This window comes from Delphinus delphis, chromosome 5, assembly GCF_949987515.2.
Source record: "Delphinus delphis chromosome 5, mDelDel1.2, whole genome shotgun sequence".
In the NCBI taxonomy this organism is placed as follows: Eukaryota; Metazoa; Chordata; class Mammalia; order Artiodactyla; family Delphinidae; genus Delphinus; species Delphinus delphis.
In genome coordinates, this window is record NC_082687.1 from 43,392,053 (window position 1) to 43,415,123 (window position 23,071).

General features: G+C 40.6%; 1 protein-coding gene across 2 annotated transcripts in view; it reads left to right on the forward strand.

The window, feature by feature from the left end:
- The first annotated feature begins 19,847 nt into the window (after positions 1-19,847).
- The window catches only part of ANTXR2 (ANTXR cell adhesion molecule 2), a 165,678-nt gene continuing 162,454 nt past the window's right edge, over positions 19,848-23,071 (forward strand). The window contains exons 1-2 of one of the 2 annotated variants that reach the window (XM_060012293.1): positions 19,848-20,638; positions 21,292-21,363. In XM_060012293.1, the coding sequence (XP_059868276.1) occupies positions 20,487-20,638; positions 21,292-21,363 (224 nt within the window). In that variant the 5' untranslated portion in view covers positions 19,848-20,486. The remainder of the gene's footprint in view (positions 20,639-21,291; positions 21,364-23,071) is intronic. The other variant, XM_060012291.1, reaches the window with a different exon arrangement.

Consider the following 23,071-nt stretch of genomic DNA (forward strand, 5'->3'; position numbering starts at 1 on the left):
GTCAACAACTTCTTTGATCATATCTAATCTCACTATCAGCTAGCAATTTAAAATTTATTTCTGCTTGCATTTACCTATGACAAGACTTTTTTAAACTCCACGTATGTCTTATAATATTTGTGTTTTATAATATAGTTATTATCATTCCTATCTCTACTTAAAGTTACTCTGAAAATATATAATACATACTTCAAAGTTTGAGTGTTCATGTCCAGGAGTTCCAGTTTCTTATCTGTAAAGTGAGGAAATTGGACTAGAGAAAATTTTAGTCGGCATTTATTGAGCACCTATCATGTGCCAGCAACTGTTGTAGGTGCTGGTGAGAAAAAGAGATTCTCAGTTCAAGCTTACTATACTGTTTGGAGAAGAATCAATTCAAAATATCATAAAAAGTCTCTATCAGGAAATGCATAGAGTACTAAGGAACACACAGGGTGCATTTATCTTCCTCCAGAGGGAGTCAGGGAGAACTTCTTGGTGTAAATTCTGTTTAAGATGAGAACAGAGGGGAGGGATAAATTGGGAGATTGGGACTGACATATACGCACTACTATGTATGAAATAGATAACTAATAAGGAACTACTGTGTAAACAAGGAACTCTACTTAATACTCTGTAAAGGCCTATATGGGAAAAGAATCTAAAAAAGAGTGGAGATATACTTATGTATAACTGATTCACTTTGCTGTACACCTGAAACTAACACAACATTGTAAATCAACTATACTCCAATAAAAATTTTAAAAAAATAAAAAAGATGAGAACAGAGAATAATAAGTAGCAGTAAGACAAAGAGAAGTATTTAAGATAGAAGTCCCCAGTGGTAAAAATGCTATTTTGGGGTAATTTCAACTGCATTTATATAATAGTTGAGAGGACAGAATTATTTACCTTGTAGAAATATGGAACTTCGGGCTTGATCTGTAATGAGAGATCCTTAATTATTTTTAATTTTCTGTTATATTTTTCTTCTTTAAGACCTCCCTCTGGGCCTGCTAGTTCAGAAGAGAAATATTTGTAACATGAGCTACATAACTGATATAATAGGATGTTCAATCTGGAAATAATCTGCAAGTTTAATCAGCCCAGACCCCTTACTCTGCAGAATGTGTCTTTAAGGCAAAAAGATTAAGCAACACATCTACTAAATTTTCATAGCTGATGAGTGGTTGAGTTTGCATTAAATGTAGTCTCTTTCCTGGTTTAGTGGTGGTTCTCCTATCTCAGGCTGTCTTTTCATAACATGATGATAAATAAATGGACATTTCCATAGTATTTTATATTCAGGTACCAGTAGAAGAAAATTATAAAAAGGAAAAGAGGTGGAAATGGAATGATACATTTTCTGTTTGTTTGGTTTTGTTTTGGTTCTCTGGTTAGTGGTTTCACTATTGTGATAGTTACAAATGTGTCTCTAAAGTTTAAAAAATGGACCTATCCACTCTTGTTTTCTTCAGGACACATTTTATTGTTAATTATATATCTATATATCTGTGCTAGTGTTTTAATTGAGAAATAAATATTTTAACCTAGAACAGTTAATATAAGTCTAAATTTCTCTTTTCATAATGCTGCCTGATTTTCTGGTACTATCTGTATCTGTAGTTACAGATTACTTATAAATTCTTACGTCAATTTGGTTGGTCAAATATGACAGTGGTTAAGAGTTTGGGTTCTGATAAAATTATTCATTAATTCTGGACTGAGTATTTATATTAGATGACTTTAGGCAAGTAGTGTAACTATTCTCTATGATTCTATTTCTTTATCTGTAAAATGGAGATGACATTGTGATGAGGATTTAGTGAGATAGTTTGTGTAAAACATTTAGCCTAAGCTTAGAACTGTTATGTCGGTTGCTATTATTGTTGTTTTCATAAAAGTCAAGGTCTCAGTATAAATCACGGTTGGAGGTGGTCTCCAGAAACACTGCTTACAGAAGTACTTGACAAAGCATATAAAAAACAAAGTTTTACATTTGTGGAATGGATCAAACTAATTTTGATATTGATGTTACCACTGCTGTTGCTGGAAACCAGATTTAGTTTATGGGTCTTGGCTGCCAGATGAATGAAGCAGAGAGCCAATTTTGTATAAGTGGGCCCACATGACTCCTGGGAGTGTCCCTAATGTGAAGAAGGCATAGTGTGTTACAGCTGCCAGGAGTGACATTATCCAGATAGCTTGGCTCGACCTGGTCATCCCACCCTATTGGCAGCAGGACAACTGTGAGACACAAACAGCCTGGGCCAGGCGAAATAAGCCACTGGGGAATGTGGGAAGGGGAGGCAGAGAGCTTGTGGAAGGACAAGAACAAGGAAGAGGTTTGGGCAATGATGTGATAAAGTAAAAACTAAAGTAGATCAACCCCATGGGATTCCAACTGGGAAAGGTAGAATAATATTTTTGAGATAGTAATCAAGTTTTTGTTGGCATTTCCCATTCCCACTGTCCTTCCTCTTAAGCTCATCTTCCACCCTCTTCCTCTTTGCAGACTGAAGCTGGTTGGCACATGCCCTGTGGACATGACACTGAGGACCAGATTCTATCTGCCCATCCTCCACTCTTTCTGCTTATATAAATACCTTGGTACTGAAGAAATCCCTCTGATTGTAGATGCATCTTGAAAAAGGGAGTGGGTAGTCACAAGGATTGACTGAAATTGTTTACTTTTTACCCCAGTAGAAATTTAGTAGTTAGAACAACAGAAATAATATTAAATTCTTGAACATCTTGATTATGAGCATGAGATTCAAATGTGAAACATATACATTATATATAGTTTTCCTCTTAAATTTCCAGTTTCTATCCAAAGTAGGCATTAGGTAAAATATCTTAAGAAAGATTCATATTTTTGCAATACTTGTGAATAAGGAAGTACAAGGAAGTTTCTCATGAGGATTTCACTGCTGTTCTTTTTTTTTTTTTTTTTAAAGAAGATGTTGGGGGTAGGAGTTTTTAGTAATTAATTTATTTATTTTTACTGTGTTGGGTCTTTGTTTCTGTGCGAGGGCTTTCTGTAGTTATGGCAAGTGGGGGCCACTCTTCATCACAGTGCGCGGGCCTCTCACTATCGCGGCCTCTCTTGTTGCGGAGCACAGGCTCCAGACACGCAGGCTCAGTAGTTGTGGCTAACGGGCCTAGTTGCTCCGCGGCATGTGGGATCCTCCCAGACCCGGGCTCGAACCCGTGTCCCCTGCATTAGCAGGCAGATTCTCAACCACTGCGCCACCAGGGAAGCCCTCACTGCTGTTCTGTGTAATCATGAAGCCAATATTGATGCGATATAATTCCATTTGAAAATAATTACGACAATAAGACCTGAAACTTTCTTGCTGAACTGAACTAAACCTCTGTCTGAGGGATAGGTCTTTGTGTTCATTCTTTCAACAAACATTTACTGAGCACCAGTTTTCGATCAGGCACATGCTTGATACTGGGGATTTACTGACAAGAAGCATAGATTTACAGAGAAGCTAAGAGTCTACGTGAAATCGTGATGGGAGTATGTTCTTACAAGCAATTTTCACATAAGGTTATTTAATCATAGACTTAAGTGGAAATTGGATAATCTATAATTTCCTCTCTTAATCAACATTCTCATTCCCTAAATAGATTTGGAGAAGGCCAGGATACTGAGAACACTGTGGGCAAGTGTGTTCTCATTGGTTCATCTGGATTGCTAATTCAAAGTATAAGACCTCACCTCTCAATTACTCACTTAACATTCCAGTACATTTTTGGAACAACGGATAATTTTGGAGGCTGCCAAGCAGATGGATAAGTGGTAACTGACTTAGCAGATCTAGGAAAGCTGAAACCTAAGCTTACCAATAGGCTAATTAAAACTGCTGAACCCTGGAATTGCTCCTGAATTGAAACCACAGGCGCTTCTGAAGGTGAGAATGCAGGGTGGGGCTGAAAGCAAGAGAATAGTTGACAGTGTTGTGTTATAAGGAGGAGCTCCCATTCCCCCTATTCTATCTCCTCCCCAAGCAGAAGCCTGCAGGTTAACTGGTTGAACCAGAGATGTTTTGCTCATAGAGATTCCAGATACAGTTAAGAGTGGAGAGGAGATACCATAATAAAGTGGTATGTGAAAATGTGAAAGTCTGCATTATGAAAAATGAGACTCTCAGAACCCTTTTCCATGGGGTTCTTAACATACAGAATACTGGAGGCCAAATTTATATTCTTCAGGCAGGAGATTGTAGGATTCTTCTCTGGGAAAACACAGCCCATGGGGAAAAAAGAAAAAAAAAACCCTATAGATATTACAGCTCTTTTGGAAAAATAAGGGGAGAGAAATATCTACATACAAGGCAGTGATATAAGGGAGTTAAATCTCTCTCTTATAGCATGTTTTCATTAGTGAAAAATCAGGGTATATCACAATAAGCATGTTATTTGTTATTACATAGTATTAGAAATATAAAGATAACACCAGAAGATGCTGTTAAAGTATTTGAAAGTGGATTTAACTATTTTCCTCTTCTTATCAAGGATTAGGAGTGGGGTAAGAAAATGAGAAAGAAACAGTGCTAATTCTAGTTAGGAAGAAGAGAGATATCTTTCCTAACTAATCTTTTGTTGACTTAACTCCTTTGTGGAACAAGGTGGCATATAAATAATTCCAAATTATTTGCTAAGTACCTACAAGGTGCAAGGTACTAATTTCAATTATAAAATTACATAGTTGTTATATTTAATAAAAGTACTTTAACTTATATTCTTTCACTTTATTTTCACAATTACCCTGTAGAATAGGTAGGACAACACTTTACAGCTGGTTTTGGTAGGAGGTAAGAAATAGGGTGGTAAAAAAAAAAGGAAACTAAAGGAGTTGCTTAAACACTAGCATAGCTATGGAAGCAAGATAGGGACGATAGGGCTTCCCTGGTGGCACAGTGGTTGAGAGTCTGCCTGCCGATGCAGGGGACATGGGTTCGTGCCCCGGTCCAGGAAGATCCCACATGCCGCGGAGTAGCTGGACCCGTGAGCCGTGGCCGCTGAGCCTGCGCGTCTGGAGCCTGTGCTCTGCAACGGGAGAGGCCACAACAGTGAGAGGCCCGCGTACCACAAAAAAAAAAAAAAAAAAGGGACAATAATTTTGTTATAGGTACCTCAGTGTGACCATTTATTAATTTTCAGTGAAAAGTACAACTGCCAAATGAGTTTTAAAATACTGATATCACCTGGTATGCACATCCTCTCCCCTGTAAAAAAATGTTTCCATGGAAATTCAAATTGGTTGGTAGAAATGCAATCAGAGCATAGCTATGGGATGATTTTCATGGCTGATATCATCAAATTTTGACATGTGATGTCCCTCAACACATGGTCAGGCGATATTTGCCAAGCAACTGGAAAGTCCATGTCAGATGGCCAAGTCACCTTCATCTCTGGGTGGTGCTGAAACTACACTGACAGAACTGTGTTATTTGACTTCATGCAGACCATCTGGTGACACTTATTCTTCAGTGATCTTTCAGTACAGTTGTTTAGGTTAAAGCCTTCCCTTATATCAAGCCACATTCCAGTCATGCCTTCTTAATGAGTATCACATATTTTAAATAATTGGAAAACTCAGTTTGTGCAGAGATTTAGAATGAGTAATGTGTCCAGAAGGTTTTCTGATATACTTATAAGTGCATTACAAGAAAACCCAACAATTAATGAGAATGAACTTGAGTTCATTTTGATAAGATGAAGCTAAAGATGATTACTGGATTAAACAAATATAGTGTTAGAATCATAGGTGCTAGTGTCAGAATATAGAATGCACAATCTGTGCTGTTCTTTATATTATGTGTACACTTAAGATGCTATCAAACTCTTTTAATCACTACCCTATGTTAGAAGCTTTGTTTGTCTTAGCTAGTGAAATGTCACTTCAACAAAACCAAAAGAATTTAAAAAAATACCCACATGCTTGGAAAGCAGAAAATAGCAAAATGTGGGAAAAAAGTCATCTTTGTAAGGAAAGGTCGGCAGAAACATATGGATCCCAAGTGAAATTAAAATAAGGTTTCTGTACAGGCTAGATACTCTGGCAGATAACGGTGCCACAGGCCAGACAGAAGGTTCCCAAGGCCCCAGGCTGCTTTCTTACTTCTGCTCCACTGAAGACTTTATCCAACATTATTCTGGTGATAACACTTGTTATACATCCTCTGGATCCTCAGATGCTAAATCATCCTATAATAGACTTTATCCAGGAAACCTAAAGGCCAGCCATATTTCATCATTTTTAAAGTTTCAGTGATTATAAAACAGCCATCTGTACATGTCTGGAAGCATATTTTTATTTGGGTTATTATTTGATAAGGTACAGACAACCCAATCTTCAATCCTCTCTGATGTGTCTATTTTTTTTCAAGTCCATAGGAAATTTTGTTATATATTTTTAATTTATATTTTATTTAGTTGAAATGCACAAGACTTCTTAAAGTCTTTTAACACTTTAAATATTTCCTATTTAAATATTAAATAGGAAAAGAATAAGTAATTACACAAAATAACAAAGAATACGTTCACTGAAAACTATTTGACAGTATTATTTCATTGAAAAAAAATTTTTTGATTAAGCAAACTGCCCATATGATTAGAATTGGAGACGATACGTAATCGTCCTATACAGAAAGCCCTCCTGGAACTTTCCATCTAAAGCACAGTCTTTTACTCTTGTTTAATATTAATGTATTACTAATTAATTTTTATCTATTAGATGCTTTTATCACCAACCAGATTCAACATAGGGAGAGAGTGAGTTAGATGCTACAAAAGTAGCTTTGAAACTCAGCCCTAGCCAATAATCCCTCCCCTGAACCATAGACCTTTGAGCCTACGTAGTTAAAAAGATCTGACCCTAAGCCACCTGCAACAGATGGCTGGCATTCTGCCATTAGATATTTATTCTTTGAGATTAATGCAAATATGCAAATATCATTGGTCAGCTTGGAGATGCGTAGAAGGAAAGTTAACGCATTAAATATTTATTAGTGTTGCATATATTAGTGTGAATTTTTTCATCAGATTGTTTTGTCTTTATGAGGAACACTTGAAGAACTTGTTTGTTTTGAACAAGAATTGCAGGAATGGGTACTTTAATGGGAGCAAGTGAGAGAGCAGTTGAGATGGACCTGGTAGAAATGGGAGGGGGGATGGAAGTTAGGAGAGCGTTGGAGAGTGCTGCTTAGGGGTGAGCCATACTAATCACGTTCCCAGCAGGAAACAGATGAAAAACATTCAAACTGGATCATCTAATGGAGAGGTGATTTATAAAGGATGAGGTAGGAATAAGTCAGGAGCTGTGCAGAGAAATTTGCCTGACAGAAGCTGTGCCCTTTGATGGGGAGACCCTGCAGAACAAGGGCAAGGCATCATGGAAAGAAAACTACACAGGGCATCCATCAAAAGACTTGCCCTTAAGTCTCTGTTCTTCAGTGTACCAGCTAAGTCTTGACTCTCTATGCATCAGTATTCTCAACCAGAAGATATAGTACCTTTTCCAGAAATTCATTGTCAGATGGTATCATTTATATAAAAGCTCCAAATACAGAGCCCTACAGAGAAGGAAGGTTGGAAGAAATGAATGTTTAATCTCAAGGATGTAGACATTAAAGGCACAGGTAAAAGGAAAGGAAGACCTTCTTTAACTGAGGCAGGTTTTAAGGTTAATATATGGAAGGTGATTAATCTATATATATGTGCTCACAGACAAATGTTTCAGAGATTTCTTTGTATAAATACGGATCAATAAGTCAGCCAGTTAGAAATAGTTAGAAATAAATTAGAAAGAGGTGGGTGGACAAATAGGGAAAGGGAAAATACCAAAAGAAGTCCAGAACTTTTTCCTGAATCATTAGGATCAAGAATATTAAATACGTATTTTGCTAGTAGAGGTCTTACTAAAGAGAGAGCCAATAATGCAGACACAATCACAAGGTTCATCCCCACGTGCACTGGAAACGGAATAACCCATAGCTTTTAGCAAAAGGGTGATTGCAAACGTTTTGTCATATTTCTTCAGAAATTTATTTTACACTCAGATACACACTTTTAGCCTGCACTGTTAACTCTCTTAGTAAGCCACAGCAAGGAGACTTAGAAATGTTTTTTTTTTCTTGTTTCCCTGTGGAACTAGCTTTCAGTTTTAAATCCCGGCATAAAGTAATATATGAAGAATGTCAATGCACTTTACCTCTTACAAGATACTCTTGTAAGAAAAATGACTAGTTAAAAGGGATGATACAGTTCTTAAGTCAACATCAGGGAAAAGAGAAATTTTTTGTTTGATCTCATGAGTTTGGTATTGTGTTGTGTTACCATATAACACGAATGCAGTTTAAAATTCTATGTGAAGTCTCTCCGTTTTGACTGTCAATTCAGGGTGGAAAACCGTTTTGTTAGAAGTGTCAAGGATATGATGAATGGTGAAGATATCAACTTTGTTAGCACATTTTTTTGACTGCCACATGATTCTTCTTGTACTATATCATGTATGAACAAAAGAGCATTAATGCAAAGACTAGAAATTCAATGAGTTTTAAACTAATCACCTCAAGGTGCAATGAATTTATCTGCGATATCCTTTACATATTGATGTTTGTGCCTACTCGGGCTCCCTTGGTTTATATTCAGTATTTGTGCCACAGAAGGGAAATCATTAATGAGTGTCTTTAAAATGCAAATTTGTCAAGGTCAGAGTTTCAAAAACAGAAGCTTGTTGGTTGAACCATGCACTGAATTTTATTTCTTTTTAGTAGTTGGTTAGATTATCAATCAAAATGTTGACTGTAATTGTTTAAAAATTAATTTATAAAAGTCATTTTCAGCCTTTTCTTTGTCTAGTTGAGCTTCATGTGAGAGAAAAATCTTTTAGACAGAAAAGAGATGATCGGTATAAACAATACACATATTGTACTCTGTGGAACTGACGTCTCCCAAAGAATTTTGCTGTGAGCAGAATTTTTGTAAAGTGAATCTTGCTCCCTCCATGACTCTCCTTATAAAAGAGAGGCTACTCTTCTTGTGGGGGACACCTTCTAAGGTATCTTCCTGGTATGCCATCTCTAGGAAATGTCCTCTCACCACCAGGGTGAGGCCCTGTCTGTCGTGTGTCGGTTACATGTTCCTGCCTCTGAACTTGAGTTTCAGTCAAGGATGGACATCTGATCCAAACTAGACCAATACAACAAAACCTTCTTTTTTGGAAATTAGAAATTGGAGCCTGCATCTTCCAGATTAGACTCTAATCCCATCTATAAGTGCCATTACACTCTGCTCTGGAGTTTCTATGGGACACTTTGTAGCTTAATGCTATTTCCTTTTGTCTTTCCTTAGTTCACCTTGGGATCTGTTACTATAACCAAACTTACTTCTTCCTTGGGGTGAACCCTATGAATGGAATTGAAGACTTTGGTTTAGAAGTGTCAGGCTTGGGATTTCCCTGGTGGTCCAGTGGTAAAGAATCCACCTTACAATGCAGGGAACGCGGGTTCAATCCCTGATCAGCGAAGTAAGATCCCACATGCAGCGGGGCCACTAAGCCCGCGCACCACAACTGCTGAGCTTGCACACCACAACTAGAGCCCACGTGCTCTGGAGCCCGTGCTACAACTAGAGAGAGAAAACCGGCACGCCACAACTAGGGAGAAGACTGCGTGCCGCAATGAAAGATCCCGCGTGCTGCAACGAAGACCCAATGCAGCCAAAAATAAATTAAATAAATAAATTAAAAAAAATAAATCTTAAAAAAAGAAAGAAAGAAATGGCAGGCTTACTACCTACTTTCAAGACCTTCTGGGACCCTATTCCAACAATGAGATTTCCCATGTGCTGTTTCCTCCAAGCCTTCTCACCCAGTCTTCTGCACAGCTGCCAGTCTCCAGCTTTTCTCCCAGGCAGAACTTTGTTCTCGACTACATGTGTTGACTATTTCTCTGAGGCAAAGAAATTCCTTTCCCTTCCCATTCCTAAAAGTGTCATTCTTCTAATATTACTGTTAACTTTGCAGTTTTGAATCAACCTAGGCTTTAGTATTTCATTAAACACAAGATAAAAAGCAAGAAAAGAATACCAAATGTTATCTATTTTGAAAATAGTTTTAAGTGTTCTCAGCTCCCCAGTGTCTTTCTTGTCTAATTTGTCTCACTAAAGCAACCTGGTTATCCTTCTTAAAGCAAAGCTCTGTTTGAACTCCTCTGGTGTTTAAAATTTATTATTGTCTCCACAAAAATGTCCATAACATGAAAAGGTTTTTATTGAAGGCCTAGGTTGGCTAACTTTTTCATTAAAGTTCAGATAGTAAATATTTTAGGCTTGTGGGACATATGGTTTCTGTCTCAGCTACTCAGCTCTGCTGCTGTTGTAGCACAAAAGTAGCCACAGATAATGTGTAAGCCAATGGGCATGACTGTGTCCAGTAAAACTTTATTTACCAAAACAGGTGGTGGGCAGTATTGACCTAAAGCCTTCTATGTATTGGACCTTATCCAGCTGGATTAGTTTTACTTTCTACTCTCTCCCTTCACACACTCAGGGCCCCAGTGACATTAAGTTTTTTCCGTGCCTATTAGGTACTCTGTACATTCACTGCTCTGTGCTTCGGTTCCCTTGGATGGAGGCTGGAGTGGAGCTCAGGGAGACTGTTGTTTCTCCAAGCACATTTTCCGTAAGAGGTGACTTAACATTAACTTTACGGTATCATGTAGTCATACTACTTGTTAAGAGTATGATGACAATACTCTAGAGAAAGCATAATAAAATACATGATTAAAACACAATACGAATCCTATGAAACAGGTAAAGAATGTAATCACAGGGTTGTGCCCTTAAAAAACATATGCTTGCTCTTCTACACATCTTAATTGATGATGCCATCTTTTCACCATCCCCCATCTTCAGACAGAAGCTGTTTATGCCTTTTCTTTCTGCAGACTTTTCTTCCCTTCATCTGGGCTAATCTTAAAAGCACTACCCATCTTTCAAAATGCAGACTAAACGCTCTGCCCTCCATTGATCCGGATCTTTCCAGCTATGAGTAATTTCTCACTCTTCGGAATTCCTGTTATACTCCATCACATCATTTTAATCTTGGTATTATAGTTATTTAATTATCTTAGTTCAATAACTAGAATATCTCACTAGAGTATCTCTTAATAGACTGTCTTCCAAAGAGCACAGATCAGTGTTTTGCAAAGAGTGGGCATTACCTATTTGTTTGATTAATAAATTTAAAAAATTTGTAAAAATGAATTTCTTCAAACTGAGACTCCCTTTATCTGATGAACAAGTGTTAACTCTGTAAAAAGATCAGGGTCAAAAGCAAACCTCTGGTTTACTAAACTTTTAAAAATATCCTCAGGCACTTGTGGTCCAGTGTTGGTGAACTTAAGCTGGTATTTTTGCTAGCCAGATTTGCTACATATGAAACCCATTGGCCATTTGGGGATTGACAACTTTCCTACTGCTCCTTTCAAAGAACCTCCCAAGAAAACTGGGATAGATAATCTAGGTGCCATATGTGCTGTTAAAATAAAGTTGGATATGCACTAATCAAGCGGTTTCCATGAGAAACGCAAGGACTCCAAAATATGAAAAATCTTTTAAATTGTAGTACTTATGGTAGGCACTCCAAATAGAAAAATTACATTTCAAACTTTTTTTTATCTTAAAAAATAGTTTATACCACAGCTTAAATATCTTGGAGCAGAAACAATGTGGCTGTTTAAAATGTTATATAAACAAGTTTGGAAGAAGCAAAAAAAAAAAAAAAGTTTCTTTTTCATGTTGCCTACAAAGTCTTTAAATATAGTGCTTAGCTTAAAAGAGAGATTTTTTTTTTTCACTTTTTGAAAATGGTGGAGACATAGGTATGGGGAGCCCTTCTCACACAACGGATTGCAGGCAAGGGAACAAGGATAGCCAAAATTGAATTGCCTCAGCTGAATGGATGGGCTAAGAACATCTTCATTTAGGTATCATCCCCAGGATAATTGTCTTTTTTATTTGTTTGTTTCTTTTGAGGAAGGTGTCATTCTTAGCTAAAACTTGTTTTGTCTCCCTTCCGAGTTGTCTGTTTCTATCTATAGCCACTTCCATTCTTTGAACTTTGTTATTTAAAATTCTTACTTCTGTGTTCTTAGGAAAACTAAAAAGATTTGTGTTTGTCTTACAATATCCTCCAAGAAGTCGATTGGATCTTCTTATTTTTTAAAAAAAAATTCCGTTATGTAAAAATCTATTGATTTGCTTACTGTGAAGGTCACTTTTTTAGTTGAATGATTCTTTAAATTCTGTTGTGCTTTACAATTTTCAATTTTATGCTAAGTGAAATAAGTCAGACAGAGAAAGACAAACACTGTATGATATCGTTTATATGTGGAATCTAAAAAATACAACAAGCTAGTGAATAAAACAGAAAAGAAGCAGACTCACAGATATAGAGAACAAACTAGTGGCTACCATTGGGGAGAAGGAAGGTGGGAGGGGCAATATAGGGGTAGGGGATTTTAAAAAAAGGATTATTGTGGGATTATATGAAATCATGTGTGTGAAACTTTTGAAAACTGTAAAGCACTTTTGAAAACTTTTTTTTTCAAGTCTAATTTCCCTTTTTCCTTCAGAATATCTGAGTTTACCAAGGAGAAGAATAATATCAAATGAGTGCAATGGATAATTTAAAGATTCACAATTTCTTCTCTTTTTTTCCATTTATAACCTTTTATCATAATTATAAATGTCAGCAAAATGACTAATGTAAAGTTCACAGGGATTATAGAATATTAGGACTTAAAGTACTTGAGAACAGAATTTGGTCTAGCTAATCTAAATGAAAGGGATTTATTAAGAAGTATAAATAGCTCACAGAGTCATCCGGGTTGTTGAAGAAGGAGAGGGAAGCCTGGGCATTCATGAACAATTCCCCAAATACACTCCAGCACTGGGCTGGAAAGGAGCTGCTCACCCTGCTGAGATTAGGGAGGTGAACCCTGAAGCCACTGAATGAGCCTCACATGCTCCCTTCTGCACACAGCCTCTGTCATGACCTGCATGCGCTGCCTGTCTCCTCAGGGAACTTGGTTCTGACCCAAAGTCTGGCATGAGCATATATGGGTGGATTCTAAACCATGAGGAAAACCTGTAAGGGAGTTTAGGAAATGTCCATTTTTTAAACTCTTTCTAACAGGCAGAAAGACATGCTAGAGGGGAGCTGGATCAGTGTTGAGTGAGCTTATTCAGTGTCCGCTATTTCAGGCAACTTTTCTCTTTTCTTTGATTCCCACCACTTCCCCATCTGGGATGCTGATAAACGGCAAAATGACTAGAATTTGAAAACTGGCTTATGACTCAAGTTGTGTCAAGATGCATCATAGACCTACGAGAAGAATAACTATTTTCTCATTTCCTTATGTGTAACTTCCTTTTCTAGTGGTGAAAAGTGTGTTATTTATGTTTACTTAATTTATCTATCCCTCTGTATGTAACCACCTTCTCATCACCACTGTTACCCTCCCCCAATACTGATACCCTCATGCTTTAGGAGTTCTGACACTGTCACCACCTGTCACCCCCACTCAGACACTGACACTCTGTACTGGTTGCCACCCTGCCCTGGGGTGGCACTTTCTATAACCCATCTGGTCTCTGATACCCTATGCAGGTGACCCCTGATAAAAAGCCCTCCATGCGTTACATGGGTTTCAATATCCCCTGCCACGTGTTCCCCATTCTGAAACTTTCCTTGCCCTGCTTGGGTCCAGTCCCATCCCAGGCTGGTTCCCTTGTGCAAAATGTCTTTTCACACTGCTCAGGCTCTTATACCCGGCACTGTGCTGCCCCACCCTCGACTCATCCCCTTCATGCTCCAATATTCTGGACAGCTTGTCTTCCAGTGTAGACTCTCTTCTTGCTCTGTTCATGCTCTGACACCCTGCACTGGGGTGACCTCCCTACGTGGAAGTCTGTGCTCAGGCTCCAGCTACTCCACAGTGGACTTCCTCCCCTGTACAGAAGTCTTCCTCCCCTCATTTAGGCTCAGAAACCTCACACTGGGCAACACCTGCTCTACACACACACATGCACAGGTAACCTCCTCACCTGGCTGGTTCTTTGACTCTTCATGCTGGGCCACTGCCCTCCCACGTGGATATCCCCCTCACCCTTTTTTGGCGCAATATTCCATGGCAGGCTGCCCTTCCCCGCAACAGGGGAACACTCCTCACTCCGGTTGGCCTCTGACACCCTGCCCTCAACTACTATAGCTTCTCTCCACTAGAAGGCCATTTGCTTGGCATTTCAATGGCTTTTGACCTGAACTGTTCAGTAACAGAATGCAAGGGAAGAGAAAGAGGAGATAGAATCTGGCACCTGGAACATGGTGTCAGGGAAATGTGGTACAAAATGAGGCAAGTCCGAAAGGTATAATTGTGTATATGGGGGGCCCGGTGACTATCATGGTTTCTCTGGAGCATAGAGTACATTAGGGGGCTTAACTTGTTATAGGGGAAGATACAGAGCTAATTTGTAATGCTATCGTGGAGGGCCTTAAATGGTTAGGAGATGGTATCTCATTGGCGGCTATTAGTTAGGCGATGAGTATGATTGGTTTTGCACTTCAGAAAAATAAATCACAGCAAAGTGTGTAGGAGGCGTGGGACGACAGAATATTATTAGAATAATTTCACTAAGAATTGAGAAACTGACCTGGACCAGGTCTGCTCTAGAGGGCATGAGAGGAAGAGATGCCCTCACAGGACTTTATCATTCCAGGATGCCAGTCTGAGCCTGCACTGGTTTGTGAAGGTCTGAGGTTGCACGTGAGATAAGACGTTCAGCAAACAAGCTGCCAGGTGTTTGGCTTTTTGTGGATGTTCTGGTTGCTGGAATTTGACTGCTGGCAGCTCACTGCTGAGTCCCTCCTTATAATTGTCCTAAGCCAGAGGAAGCTGCCTTGCCCAACGTTATACTTTCTCTAAAGGGCAGCCCCATTTAATGACTGGTCCACGAGGAGATAGAAAACTCTGGCCCCATTGCCTCATTCGATTCAGGACAACTGTGAAAGGCCATTACGGGGGTTGGCTGAGGCTTCCTTTGCAACTGTTTCATGTTTCAACTTTCTCTCTGACCATTTCTGCTTCCCTCACCCCTCACGGATTTTCTCCTGAGAGCATGACCCGATATACCTCCTGCAGGCAAATCCCGGAGTCTCAGGTCTGTTTCTGGGAAACTGGATTTAAAATACACCCAATCTGGGCTTCCCTGTTGGAGCAGTGGTTGAGAGTCCGCCTGCCGATGCAGGGGACACGGGTTCGTGCCCCGGTCCGGGAGGATCCCGCATGCCGCGGAGTGGCTGGGCCCGTGAGCCATGGCCGCTGAGCCTGCGCGTCAGGAGCCTGTGCTCTGCAAAGGGAGAGGCCACAACAGTGAGAGGACCACATACCGCAAAAAAAAAAAAAAAAAAAAATACACCCAATCCCAAATGCAGATGTTAGTAACCATTCTCTGTCGTTGGCTACATTCCCTGTTGGTCATACATAGAGATATTAACTTAGAAGTAATTGCCCCTTCCTAGAGCATTTTGTTGACTCTCAGGAACTAGTTCAGACATTGGGGAAATCTAATTCTTTAATGACTATACTGACAGAGTTTAAAGAAGCTTTGTCATCTATAGGTAGATTTATTATCTTCCTGTGAATCACGGTAGTTATCATATAATGAATCACTCTACACATAACGTGAATATGAATCACTTCCAGTGTGGTACTGTACTTCCAGGAGAGTCATGGATGGAGAGCCATGGAGTCACTGTGGGTGTCATACAAAGTTATCTACTTGTAAATAATATAGATTATATGATTTTTTACACATAAAGAATACGTTTATTTTTATTTTCCTATGTCTATTATTGTTGCTTATTTGTCTCTTTTGTTTGTTCATTGTTGGGGTCAGGGGAGATAGAAATAAATTAATGACAGGTTATTGGAAAGATGAACCCCTGAAAACAGGGGTATAAATTTTATTCTTAGAATATTACCAGATACATAGTAGATATCAATAAATACTTGTTAAATAAAAATCAGTAAATAAATAACTAAATAAAATTTAACATGAAATCCATAGGAGCTTTGTGGGTGCAAGAGATGGGCAATGATAGAGGGCCTAGTGGACACTTTTAATCATCAGGTTAATGATGATTAATGATTAATCAATGTCAAGCTATTTTAACTGCATTAAACTGAGTTTAAAGTGTTTTTGAATTTATTAGCATATTTTATGTAGTAAGGTGATAAATTCTAATGTTGAACTAGAAGTTTGGTTTGATACAAAGAATAACTTTCAAAGAGTAGGGGCTTGCACAGATTATGAAGCAAAATACTTCAGCAGAAGTGCAGATAATTTGATAAAATACAAATATTTTAGGTTTATTTATCTAAATAATTCAGTGTAACCATCCTCCTCTGTTTAAAAATCGGCATTCCCTATCCCATCCTATCTTGATTTAAAATAGAAAGTTAAACAGTGTTCCAGCATGTCTGTAATGGTACAAAAGTCAGTTGGAAGGCTTACCTGGCCGGTGCCCAGCTGACACAATGCCCGAGTCCTCTCACCTGAGAGAGGGGAAGAGAAAGTGTTGTTGTTGTGACTGCTCCTTCTTCATGGCTTGTGGAGATTCCTAAGTCTGCCCTTGCTTTCACCTTCCCTCATTATTGCTTAGAAATAGTGTGGCCAAAAGCGTCCTTCAGGACAGGGGTCCCCAACTCCGGGGCCATGGGCTGGTACCGGTCTGTGGCCTGTTAGGAACCGGGTTGGACAGCAGGAGGTGAGCGGCGGGCATATGAGGGAAGCTTCATCTGCCGCTCCCTGTCGCTCTCCATCACTTGCATTACCTCCTGAACCTCTCCCCCTGTCCCCCCAACCCCGTCCTGCCACCCGTGGAAAAATCGTCTTCCAGGAAACTGGTCCCTGGTGCCAAAAAAGGTTGAGGACCGCTGCTTTAGGGACCATCCCAGGGACTGCCCCAGTTTTAGCACTGAAAGTCCCATGTCACTGGACACCCCTCAGTCTGGAACAAATTGGGACAGTTTGTTGCCCAAGTAATTAATGACCTTCCCACTAATTTATATTAGATGAAAGTGATTTGATTAATTATTGGTCCATGCTAGGTGAGGCCACATCCCTGCTTTGCTGTAGATCTTATATGAGCAAATGAGTGAAATGATAGAAGTTCCAGAACTGGGCAGAATTAATTACCCAAACAAACAAACAAAAGAAAGGTAATACACTTTGGTATGCCAATCACCTCTGCTGGCCTGGGTCAGGAAAGAAGAACTGAATGAGAGGAGTCTAGGAGGGCCTAGGGATTATGAGAAAGAACAAGTTTTAAGTCCAAAGTATTTTGTTTTAGTTTGGGCCTAGCACAAGATAGATCCTTAGACTAGTGTGTGGAGTCCCAGAAGCTGAGCAGAAAATGAGTCAGGAAGCTGGGGGAAGAGGAAGCCAACGTGAGTTTAAAATACTTCCTCCTGAGGATAGAGTACATGGTTAGCATTGTGTCTCATATTTCTTTACCTTCTATCCCCTCTTAACTTGAAACCATTTGTCATTACTCTTTGGCAGATTTTTCCCCCTAGATTTTATTCAGTCAGGTACTGATATGATATTAATTGGTAAAAGTATATGCTATCTTGGATTCTGTCTTCATTAAAACTAAAGCTGAAAATGAAGACCAGTTTTAACCAACAGTAAATAATAAAAACCTTGAAAAAAAAAACTTTAACAGCTGTTAACACAAGTTTCCTGAAAATGTCAGCCTGTTCCAGTTTTGCTGTGGGAAGTCAAAGAAATTAATGTATCTACAGTTGGCCCTAAATTTGAAATGAGAGGTGGCACCATATCCCTGGAGGCCTGATGGCTGCAGAAGAATCAGAGTTTCAGGACCTTAAGAAGATATGAGACCAAGGAGCACAGAATTAGGATGCTTATAATACAGCCATCCCTCTCACTGGACTTTATTTCTGGAGCTCAGTTACTTGAAAACAATGGAGGATTTGCATTTCTTTTTAACAAAAGTGTAAGTTATCTTCCACTCAATCAGCCACTTGCCCCATCAGAACCCTCCCTACCCCCCTATCAGGTAAAAAGTGGTGGATCCAGTAGATGATAGTGGAGTTTCCATCCCTAAGTGGCAGACATTTCCAAACTGGGGATCTACCTGTATTTATTGAAGCTCTCATCCATTCATATCTCTCAGTTCAGCCACTATAGGGGTGATGGTCCAAGGTACCATTTTATTGTGTCCTGATCCTGCAGTAGCCTCCTGACCGGTTTTCCTGCTTTCATTCTTGCTGTCTCCAAATTCAGTGTGTCATATCAGCTAGAATGATCTTTGAAAAACATAGATCATATCACTTTATCCTATTCTCCACCCCTGGAACGCCTTTAATGGGCTCCAGTCTCACAATATAAAATATCTGAATTCTTTACAACAGTTTACAAAGCACATATACTAGTCCCTGCCTAGTTCTCTTACTTCCTCTTTCACACAGAACTCTAGCCATATTGTTTTTCTTTCTGTTTCTTGAATGTTCTAAGCTAATACTTATGGAAAGTTGGAGCAGCTGGGAATGTTTCCCCCTCTAGTTCTTGGAATGGCTACCTTCTTTGTGTTAGTCATCTAGCTGGCCATTCTCTATCATATTACCATATATTAAATCTCTGCAAACTACCTTCTAATACAGACATTTACTTACGTATTTTTGTCTGTTTTTCCTCCTCAACCAGACTGCAAGTTTCATGGAAACTGGGGCTTGTCATCTTTTTTGGAGCCTTAACTCTAGGTCCTAGAACAGTGCCTAGCACATAGTAGGTACTTAATAAATCTTTGTTAAAGTGGCAGGTTTCTATCCTCAGAGAGCTTGCAAATCTGGTTGTATGTCAAAGATTATGTAAATGAAAAGTTAAATACTCAAGACAACCAATAGAATTGCTAAGACAGTATGTGATTAGGTAGTATATGAACTTTTGATCGTAAAGCCTTGATTTAATTCAAACGAAAAGGAGGAGGTGACACTTCACATTACTGTCAATTATTGGTGTTTATACCAGTGAGATTGGTAGCTTCTAAAAGCCAGTTTCTGTCAGGGGAAGGCAGGTGTCACAGGTGTGGTGGGGGAGGAGGGAGGGAATGCAAAATGAGTAAGCAGAGAATCCGAACGCCTGCAAACTTTTGCTCTTGCACAGTTTGGCAAGGGTGGCCTAGCTTGCTGCAAGATGCAACGCTTAATATCTGGAGCTTGAGATAAATGACAGTGGGATGAAATATTTTGAGGTACAACTGTCCACTGCTGAAGAGTTCAGTTCCCACCCCCGACCCCACCCCCATTCCCACCACCATGCTGGTTTCTAGGCTTGGTGAGATGAAACAACCAAGTAGGTTTATAGAAAAAGAGGAAATTGCCTTTCTTAGGTAGCGGTGCAGCAAGTGTGCTTGTGGTCATAGGGGTGGGGCAGAGTGCAGGTGGGGGGGCATCGCCTCTCTTGGGATGGCTGGACTTCAGTTTCCCAAACCATGGCGAGGGCTGCTCTGCACAGCTGCTGAAATAGGCCGAGGCTGCAGGATACATGGAGATGTTTAGTTTCTAGAGGACATCTGTTTTTCTAAACTACTTATCCCCTTTCCAAAAACTGACAAGCGTTAGTCATCTTCAGCTCGGCACGAACCCACAAGCGTGCGTGTGTGTGGCTCGGCGGCCTTCGGATCAGGCCCCGCCCTCGGGCGCACACTGACACTGCGGGCACCCGGCCAGATCGCGCTTTTGGCCTGCTGTGAGTGGCTTCTCCGGAGCCACCAGTCCCGGGGCCAGTTCAGCCTCCTCCCCTAAAGGGGACCGCCCGGCTGCGCTGTGCCGGAGTGGAGTACGAGGAAGAAAGTTTGGAGTGCAGAGCGGAGTTGGGCCGCCGGAGGAAGGGAACCAGAAGAGGGGTTTCCAGTCCAAGTTTGCGCGGCGGCGGCCGCGTCCCGGGGGTGCCTGTCCCGCTTCGCGCTGCAGCAGCCGGAATCGAGCCCTCCCGGCGGACTGGAACTCTCGGTCCGGGTTCCAGACGGGCGCTAGAGGCTCGACCAGAGGCCGGGGAGGAACTTCTCTTGCAAGCTGTCGCCGAGGGCCCTTATTGTCTGCAGGAACTCTCCGGAATCGGGAGGGGGAGGACTGGATCGCTCTTCCACTGGGATTCGTCAAGAGTTCCGGCGGCAGCTGCGGCGGTTGCGGAGTCTCCCTTTGTCCTCCTAGGACCTCCCTCCTTCCCGGTCTCCCTCCTTCTGTCAGTTAGTAGGTCCTGCTGACCCAGGCGCCGGCGCCCTAGCTGCTCGCAACCCCCCACCCCAGGGTGCGTCCCTGGTAACTCCTACCACCCTAGCGTCGCCACCGAGTCGAGCAGAGGGGCCTGTGAGCAGGAGGGAGTCGCAGACCCCTGGCCGCAGGATGGTGGCGGGGCTCTCCCCGGCGCGCAGTCCCGGGAGCTGGCTGGTCCCCGGGCTGTGGCTGTTAGCTCTCAGCGGTCCTGGGGGGCTGGTGAGCGCCCAGGAGCAGCCCTCCTGCCGTGGAGCCTTTGATCTCTACTTCGTCCTGGACAAGTGAGTGCGGGAGGGAGATGCAGGGTCTTCTGGTGAGAGTGGCACTGGGTAGTGAGCTGTGGCTGGGGAGGCTGAGATGTATGTGCGACCTGGGGAGGGGTGTGGGTAACCCGGTGATGGGTGCCCTGTTGCTATCTCTGTCCGAAAAGCTAGCGCTTTCGGATCTTTGCGGGCTGCGGGGTGATAGGAGGATCCCTGAGCTGCTAGGCTCGCTGGGAGATGGGTAGTCACTGCTGGCCAGTTGTGGAGTTTCTTGGGAAATGGGAGTGCGGCCACTTGGGATAGCCTTCTGCGACCCTGTAACCCAGACAAGACTCTTTCTCGGCCCCTCTGTCCTCAGCGCCTCACGCTGGCTAGAGTTTGCCTGGTTTTATCCTGATCGCAGCTCTTTCATTGTAGCTAGGCAAAGTCTAAGGTTAACATACCCAGTGTGGTTTACGTTTCCTTCTAAGGAAAGCTGTGTTTATTTTGAAGAGCTGGGATCCTACTCCAAACAATTAGCAGGCAGGTGGTCCCTGAAGATGGGTTGACTTCCTAGATTCTCGTAGCACCTAAGTTTCAGATGCTGACGCTGTTACTTTGCTTGAAGAAGAGATCAGATTAGGCCCCAGTAAATGTGTTGCTTTTATGATCAGTTCAATTTCCTTTTTCAGGTCTGGGAGTGTGGCAAATAACTGGATTGAAATTTACAATTTTGTCCAGCAACTCACAGAGAGATTTGTGAGGTATTTCTCCCACTTTCCATTTCTAAGCAGGGGAGTTTAATGTGGAGGGAAGTTGGAAACCATTTGCAGGGAAAGCCTTTACTGAAATGTTGATTTTTAAGTGCCTCAAGGTCTTATCACACACATGCTGTTATTAGGACAGCCCTTCAGTTGTTGAGGGCTTTTTTCATCTGGATCCCAGAAACTTGGCTCAGGCTCTGGGGAAGTATCTTCAGATACAATTACAAATGTCTTTTCCTTTCTGAATTTTCATCTGTTCTGAATTTCAGTTATGCTTTCTCATAATTTACCACATTAAAAATTTTATGCTAATAGTATCCATAACATAGTTTCCTTTCCATACAATTCTTAGCATTGTTGAGGTCCTCATTAAAAAAATAATAAGTGTTGGTAAACTTCAAATGAACACATGTTAATAACCCACTACCAGGAAAGACACTTGTGTGTGTTTAAAGAAACGACTTGTGTTTACGCAATATGTGGGCGTGTGGCTGGTTTAAAATTTAACTGTTCTATATATGCAATAAGCCTTACTAGGAAAGATTGGTTTCTCTCCTATAAAAAGCATAACTGCTATGAAATCCAGCTTACTCTCTTATTTAGAGGTAACCAGGAATTAGTGGCATCCCTATTTAAAAATAACCTTAGGACACTAGTCTTTTGAGGCTTTTTTTTTTTCTCCTTTTTTTTTTTTTCAGAAGAAAAAATGCAATGAGCAAATGCAAGTTTATCAAGATAATGGAAAGGACATGAAAAGGAGCTGTATCATTAAATATTGCTTCTTTCAGTCTTGTTAGCCCAAATGTTTTCTGTAAAACAGGCTTGGATGATCAAAACATTTTGAAAGTCATGTTGCAAGTAACTTCAAACAATCTGTAGAGGCCTAGGCAATCCTTGCTTTTAGTTATTGGCAGCAGTAAGTTTATCCCTATAAAAATGTATGCTTGTCCATGTTTAATCATCAGTCTCCTGCTTAAGAAGCCAAGTATAACACTCATTTCTGGACAAGGTCTGAGGTAAACTTGTCTAGGAGAGAAAAATAAACAAGGCCCTATATCCTTAAATGTCAAAGGCAGAAGAAAGAGTTGTTTATAAATTTTCTGATTTAATCCAAGAGTGTGCAGAGTCCCATAAATTTTGATCAAAAGCAGTGGGTCATTTCAGTATATTTCCAAGAAGTGGGGCTCTTATTTGGTCTGGTTTACAAATTGGAATTCTATAATACACAGTTCTCTGGTTCAAGTTTAGTTGCTCAGTTACTAACCAACAGTGCATTGTAGAAAGTAAATAAAGGGTGACTGCTGAAGAGAATGACTTTTCAAATATGTATAACCTTTTGATACCATTCTGCTCTTCAGTTTGTAGGTCTTACTTTCACATCTTCAGTTTCAGATCTTAGTAAGAGTTGCACAGAGTGTCTTCGAAACTAGAACCATTCTGTGAGCTCAAGGCTTAAAGCTTAGAAGGTGTAGCTAGCCAGGGCAGTTGTTGCCAACTGGAGTGTGATATTTGAGACTTGGAAAATTGAAAATGTGATTTGTTCTTCTGTTCCACATTGCCCATGACACTCTTTAAGTAATCTTACTTCAGGATAACTTCTGTATGAACTCCTTTTCATAGCTGTGGTAATTAAATCAAACGGACTGCTCTCCAGCCCTAAAATTGCTAATGATAATCACTCTGAAGGGATTGGCCTCCTAGAAGGAGA